Source organism: Dermacentor variabilis, chromosome 10 (assembly GCF_050947875.1).
Source record: "Dermacentor variabilis isolate Ectoservices chromosome 10, ASM5094787v1, whole genome shotgun sequence".
NCBI lineage: Eukaryota > Metazoa > Arthropoda > Arachnida > Ixodida > Ixodidae > Dermacentor > Dermacentor variabilis.
The window spans coordinates 79,866,236-79,873,748 of NC_134577.1; the positions used below are offsets into that span (position 1 = coordinate 79,866,236).

General features: G+C 45.0%; 1 protein-coding gene across 1 annotated transcript in view; it reads left to right on the plus strand.

The window, feature by feature from the left end:
• The window catches only part of LOC142560709 (midnolin-like), a 28,800-nt gene extending 22,729 nt beyond the window's left edge, over window positions 1-6,071 (plus strand). The window contains exon 5 of the mRNA XM_075672999.1: window positions 1,915-6,071. Within this exon, the coding sequence (XP_075529114.1) occupies window positions 1,915-2,454 (540 nt within the window). The 3' untranslated portion in view covers window positions 2,455-6,071. The remainder of the gene's footprint in view (window positions 1-1,914) is intronic.
• Window positions 6,072-7,513: the final 1,442 nt, after the last annotated feature.

A 7,513-nucleotide genomic window follows, 5' to 3' on the forward strand; every position in this document is an offset into this window, starting at 1 on the left:
TGACTTTCATTCCATAGAATAAGTATTCTGCTTGCGTTGAGGTTGTACTTACCAGACTATTTGAAGTTGTTCTCGGAGAAGCAATGTGGTGGTGGTTGTTTGCTTGCATTTAAGTGGTCACACTGGCACCATTTCTCTCGGTTTTTGCGATCCAGTGGAGCTCTTCTTTATTTTTTGGGGAGGGGGGGGGGTTCTGCTGAAAAAGATAATGAAGAAACGCAAAAACTCCGCAGGCTTTGGCGATTTCTTTGGCTCTGAACTAGTTTATTGTAACGTCAGTAGACTCTCGCGGTCACCACTGGTGACTTCTCGTGTGCAATTTTTTTCTTTGCAGTGCGCGCATTGTCACCTTCGTGTGCTACAGTATTGCCTGACGTGGCCTTCAAAATGCATGCACATGTGCCACCACTCTGTCGGGGCGGTGGGCAAAAACCTGCATGTGTCGCCATGCCTGCAAACCTGCCCGATAGTGCACCGGTTAGCTTGTTACCTAACAGTGGGGCACGGGTTTGATTTTCAGTGGCAGTCACAAGCAAAATTTCGGCTTCGTGCGAATAGCACACCTGGCGTTAGACCAGTTTAATGTCCGGCTATCTAGCTATCCCACCAAAACCGCGGGCTGGTCCTGAAAGTAGTGAAGCCTGAGGACGTAAGCCGTCTGCGTGGCTATGTGCTACAGTGTGTGTGCCGCTATTTGATGAACCTCTTTGACGCTGACTTGGGTCACTGTGTGCGTGCCGCTAGGTATTGCAGACTTCGCGGCAGCGCTGCCAGAAGGCATAGCATGTCGACAGGGATGCTCGAGAGGAGCCCAGCATGCCTTGTACGTGACGCGTTTCGGCTAGCCGTGTACTTGGATAGTCGTCGTAGATGAGTTCTACCAAAATTTTCTCCTTGCCATGTGGCAAGGGGAGGCTGCAATTTAAGGGTGGCTAATTGATGTTGATGATGCAAGCTGGGCACGGTAGCAGCTTAAGCTGGTTGAAGCGGCAAATGACCCTTCAAAAAGATGTCACCCAGCAAGCAATGGGGAGATGAAAGTGCATTGGGGCACACTGCTTTTGACTTAAGTTTGACATGTACTCTGGCCTATTCACTGTAGTAACTGTTGGACAAGCCAAGCCAAGCTAGTAAGCCTACAGTTCGCTCACATCAAGCAACAAGTACTTTTGTGTCCGTGCTGTTATTTAACACACTGGATAATTGATACTGGATGCATGTGATGGCAGTGTGTAGGTGTGTACACTTACGGGTTGCTGCCATGTCGGTCCAGCATCTGTTTAGTGCATTAACACCCTCACAAGCAACTTCGTTGCCTGCTGTCACTAGATTTTGTGGCTCATAATTGTCAGGCAGCCGCTATAGATGCCAACCCCACCCTTTCTTTATATACGTAGCATGTAGATATATATATTGCAGGGGCATGGCAAAAAGGAATAATGACACGAGGAGCTCATTTTGAACATTCCATCGCTTTGCCACAATGCCCTCTGGAATTTCCTGGGAATTGTCTCAATACTCTTTCGGCTGCTGTAATTATCTGTAACCCCTCACTAAAGCATTGCAGAAACTGCAATGCTTGCTCTTGTGTTAACATGCAGCAGTCCAGAGAAGATGTAGATAGAGTGGTAGGGAGAGGAGACAGAATGTGTAGAACCAGAGGAGTCGCGAAACGAGTGAATAACAGCCTTGCCACTCTACGCTTGTGGGCGTGGACTCTCAATATTCAGACTTTTGGGGGATTGGTCAGCAGCTACATACTATTCGTATGCCTATGCCTATTTTTAGATGCACCTTTTGTACAAGATGCAATACAATCAAGTTTACTAATATACGTAGAGTGGTTAGGACAGATATATGTCCTCTAGCATAGTGATGGCCATAACCGAAGGTTTTTCTACTTTGTGTGAACAGGCACCTGGCGGTGGAGCTGTCATCGACCAGCTGCGCCACTTGGGTCAGGGCGTCTACTCTGGCAGCTTTTCAGGCACCCTGGGTCCTGAGCTCCAAGATGGTGAGGGCAGGCCTCGTCGCCATGTTGCCACTATTCTGCACATTCTTCGCGACCTGCTTGGTGCCAGCCAGGGCTGGCGTGGTCCTCTCACTCCAACGAGCGCCTCGGCTGCATCGACACAATCACCCACAGCTCCTTCTGCAGCTACCAACGATAATGGCACCACTTCGGTTGTTGGCGGTGCCCAGCACCCTTCCTCGTCTTCTGCCTCGGGCAGCGGCAGTGAAGTGATGGGTGGGGATGCGACGCCTCCGACATCACCGCACTTCCGAAATGCAACAAGCCTACATCAGGAAGAGCATCGGGTGCTGAGGGGAAAGTTGGACCAAATCAGAGCGACGCTTCGCGAGAGGCGGAAGGCCAGGCGGAGGGCATCACCCTATCCGACACCCGCCAGCTCACCACCGGCAGCATCGTCGGATGAACCAGTCCTGGTGTGAGGATGTGTCCTCGCTGCAGTGAGGATTTGATGAAACTTCCTTCCCACACCGGCCCAGCCTGACCGAAATTCTCTCCCACCAATACCCTCACCTGGTGGACAGTGATGATGTGGGCATTTTGGAGCAAGTGATGAAGTGATTTACGTGCAGCGATTTTGATCGCATGGGAAGCGCATTTTGTCCTTGCCAGTCCCAGAAATGTCCCGTCAGCAGGAATAGAGACGTGTACACTGTTCATTATTGTAATGCATGATTGCTTGCAGCTGTTGCAATATCATCATGACATGTCTGCTTTTAAAATGTGTGGTTGCCTCTTGGATGTCAGTGTGTGTGCTTTGAAAGTTGAGTTTACCATCAGGCGGTTCTGCTGCGGACTGGCATGTTGATCATGCGGCGCAGCATTTTGGGTGGCATTCATTCGAGTACCGTTCAAGCAAAATTTGAAGCTCACTACTGGCAACCGGAAAGGCAGCCAAGCAGGATAACCATGATGTTTTGACAGCAGGGCAAGGAAAAATGCGAGGAGGAGAGAGGGTGGGGAGAGCCAGCCATTCGCTTGCGCGGTCTGTTCTGCAACCAAAGCAGGCCATTATTTTGGCGCTTTCTTCCTCAAGGTGACTGGTTGTCTGAAAAGGTGTCAACAAATCGTTGCACTTGCTTTTTACAAAATGCGACAAGCTGGTACTTTTAGTGGAGGAAGTGCATTATGGTGACTACAGATGGAACAGGTGGCTTGCAGAAGGCATGTTTGCACTGACCCTTGTGAGTTAGTAGGAGCTGCACCTTCTAGTGTGTTTAAGATACTTGACAGTTCATGTAAATGTTGGCCGCTGCAATCACTTCTCTTCACGTGTAGGGCACTTATACAGCGAGTTTTATGGGCATAATGTGTTCTTAAGGTAATGTTTTGTTACATGCAGCCTTGAAGCTAGCAGCTTTCGATGGTATCAATATATAGGTTTTAGAAAAAAAAAAAGCGAGGCACACATCTTAAAGCTAATCAATCTTATTGTTTAGTTTTCATTGGGTTTTAGCTGTTCGGTTACTTGCACAGTATTAGGTGCAGTAGCACTGGCTAGTAGGCTAGCATTATTGCAGGTATGACTTTACAGGTTATCCGTATGCACTCCTGAGATGGCAGGTATCCTTATAGGGCAGTGCCTTGGAAGACTGCAAGCAACCTCCTGTTTTGGTTGTGCAACAGACTGCACGTTCGAGGTGCAAGCACGTTGAACCAAAGTTTGCAAGGCTGCGGTGGTGTCGTGCGAACAAACTACTGCTCCAAGGGAACAGATGGCTTTGTTGATACCTGCTTGCAAGCATCACGACCCTTTGAGAGCTCTATTTTTGTCTCAGTATTAGAATCTTGTCTCCCTTTACACGTTTTTTTGTTTTTTTCTTGAATTGTACACTTGAGTATACTGTTATGGCTTCATTGTTCATTTTTTCTTGCCTTCACACTTACGAGAACCGCACCGCACCTACCCGCAAATCCAGTCAGTTTCCAGTTGTGGTTAGCATTAAAGGAAGACGAGATTGTCTAGAAGCAATGCAGAGTCTTGTAGAGTATTAGCTTGCATGGTACTTTACCAAGTTCACTATCTCTTCAAACTTGAACTCCGTCATAGCTCGGTGATTGCGCTGTCGCTTCCAGTGAACTGTGGGCTTTGGGTCTGACTTCATGTGCTACATACATTATGTAAGTGCCTCCAGTGGGAAGCATAAAGGAAGTTGCTGTCCTGAACTCAAATTGCAGTGTGTAGCTGAACAAGCTATTCCTGCAACAAAAGTGTGCAGTGACTACAGACTACCCCTGTAACACTCTGCGAGAGCATGGGAAGGGTATTTGACAGGGCTTTCAGTGGTCCTAGTTACGGTTTCCAGGCTTGTGCTAAGCTGAGTGGCACTTAATGGATGTTACTCTGGTGTTTTTACTTTTTCTGTTCATAATTTAGAAGCAACGGATCACACAGCCGAATCTTGTTAAGTCACACTCGACATCAAAATACCTTTGTTATAACTGATATTTGTTATAGGCGTACATACTTATATATCGTGGGGGAAAATGTGCAAATTTTAGATTTAGCGTGTTATATCCGGTAGTTTGTCATACTTGTGTTCGTTATATCAGGGTTCGGCTGTACTTTTCTCGGCAATTGCTGTGAACTCTGAGGTTGCTGCAAATTGCCGACCCAGATAACAATATAATATATTGGTCTTAATATTGTGGCACAATTTAACTGTCACACCTCGCAGTATTTTCACACACAAAAAAAGTCCACTTGCAGTATTTTAATGGCAAGAGATAAGAGTATACTCTGTCAATAAAAAGCTTTTTTTGTTCCAATTAATATTTTGAGCTTGTTGCTCCATGCAGAATGCTTTTAACTCTTAAAAAGCCAAGTGTTATTTCCTGTGCGACATGCAAAACACACAAATGCTATTGATGCAATGAGCACAGTGAAGTGTCTGTTATGGCGGGGTTCAATTACAACCAAGTATTTTCTTTTTTGCAACTTTTCGACTACACTGCTTTCTTGAGTATTACAAACTTGATAAAAAAAAAGAATTAAGCTGTATTTGTACACTTATATCCCATTTCTGGCCTCTGCTGGCACCTTCCAGAGCCGCGTGTATATTTTGTCGGAAAGGTCATGAACGTTTTCATTTGTCATCCTTGCTACCTCAGTATTTTTTGGTTTATGAGCTTAGCTGCAGTGCCACGCACATATCCACACATTGGCAAAAAAAAAGGAAGTGTGGTTTTGTGTCAAGCTTGCACCACCGAAGGCTTGTTGCGGACCACAATACATTGTATTTAGAAAGCCTCAATGAATGTACCCACTAGTCAAAATTCATTTGTAATTGTGACTGAAAGTGGTCACCACATATGGCCAATGTGTAAACAGTGTGCTACAAAGTTGTGGGTTGCGAGTGACTTGTAAAGTGTTCCATGTTATAACAAAGTGGCATGCAAGACAACAATGCCATTTATATATACAATTTTCGTTATAAGCATGTATTTGTTACATGCTGACATTGGCATGGAACATTTCAAGTTAACCTCGTTATACTTATTGGTGTATCAGTGTTCATTATGTTGAGGTTCGACTTACTAGTGACGCCATTTTTCACGATTTCCATTCGATTATTTCTGGTAACCTGTCCCTGGCCGACGATTCGGCAGCTCATAACTGCTTGTCGCAGTCACGAAAATTTTCAAAGGTAGTTTTTTTTTGGCTAGTTGAGCCCACTCTATAAATAGTCTTGTAAACACTGTCCAAATGCTATGTTAACAGTGGCGCAGCCAGGTGGTTGGCCTTCGCCTGTGTGGTGATGTGTGTGGCACTTAAGCACATGTAGGATGCCGGTGATACTGGAATGTTGCAGCAGTTGGCAATATCAACAACGATCACATGCAAACTCCACAATGGCCCACGAATGTACAGCCTGTGTTGTTCTTTCTTGGCAGTGGTCAACCAGTATTCTGTTTTGTGTTCCCTTGTTTCACCCCGTTGCAGTCTGCAAGCACACAAGCGTCACTCCACAGATTTCCTGTCATATTTTGGGAGTTTTCCGATAGCAAATAAATGAACGTACGCCTGGTCAACAACATGCATCATTTGTTGCGTCTTATTTTACACTGCGAACATTCTGTTATCCTTTCAGTAAATTGCACATGTACGCACGCCACACGCGCGCAAACAGCGTTAACTGCTCGATGCCTTGCAATTTAATGCCATTTGCACGGTAGCACACAAACATACCTACAATAATGGTATTCAAAGTTAATGCCATATGCAGCATGGGGTGTTGCAACTCATTCTGTCAAACGTGTACTCTTGCTCCCGATTTTAGTTGTCACGGCTGCACATAAAAGATACATTTCCGAAGTAAAGTGAAATATTTGAACAGAAAACATGCCTCGGATTTCTGCCCTACAAGTAATTTTTGGTGGTATTTTGGTTGTCAAACTAATTGCGCTGACTGTCTGTAATGTTTATGATTCAATGTTTATAATGTCATTGATAGTGCTTGCATTTCAGCAACTTGAGATACTTTTAATTACTATAAACATTAACATTTCATCTGTCTCGTGGGTATATGGCATTGAGCAGGGCCAACAAGTGGAAGCCATTTCGATGTGCGGCCAAGTAGCATGGTTTCCCAAAACAAGATCAGCCTCGTTTCATCTCTGCTTATTTGAACAGTTAATTTTTTTAATGACACACCCTCAATATATAGACTGGATTATTATGCCAAGGTCGCAAACATACGGAGTGCTAATTCTCACAGCGAAACCGAGGAGGTGCGGTGGTACGCTTGACTAGCCAGTACTAGACACAAGTCCACACTTGATAAGGCTTTCGATTTAAAGCACTCGTCGAGTGGCATTCGAAATTTCGAATGCCTAGACCACAGCAGACTAGTGTCGGGTTGCAGAATGTTTAAAAATACTGCCTTAATCGCGAGGCTGCAAAATAGGAAAATGTGCGTCGCTAACACTTGTTACACTTTAGTTTTTTTTCCCCACCGGAAGTGTCCCCCTCCTCGCATAGTTAGCACTAAGCCCCATATAACAGTGTATATACAGGAACACTATATACCATCATATAAGAAAGTTAATGGGTTGCGAGAGTGTTCAGGCATTCAATTTAATATTGCGAGGGTGTTCAGAACATCAATTCTGTTTGACTCTGAAATTTGTCTACTTGCTGTATGCCCTGTACAGGGTGCCGGAATCTCGGTCAAGTGAAAAAATTTCCACTTTTTGTTTTGGCATTCCTCCATTCTTGTGGAAAACTGAAATTAAAAAAAAGTGCGTGCAGCTTGGACTAGCGGGGCAAGGCTGGAGTCAACAGCGGAGCTTGTGATCACATAAGCTTTTATGTGGCTTTCCTAAGTTGTCTGTAGGTTTTACCAAGTTGTTGGTAAGCTTGGCTAAGTCGTTTATAGGTTTTGCGAGGTTGTGGTAGGCTTAGCTAAGTCGTTTATAGGTTTTGCGAGGTTGTGGTAGGCTTAGCTAAGTTGTTTCTAGGTTTTGCGGGGTTATATGCTA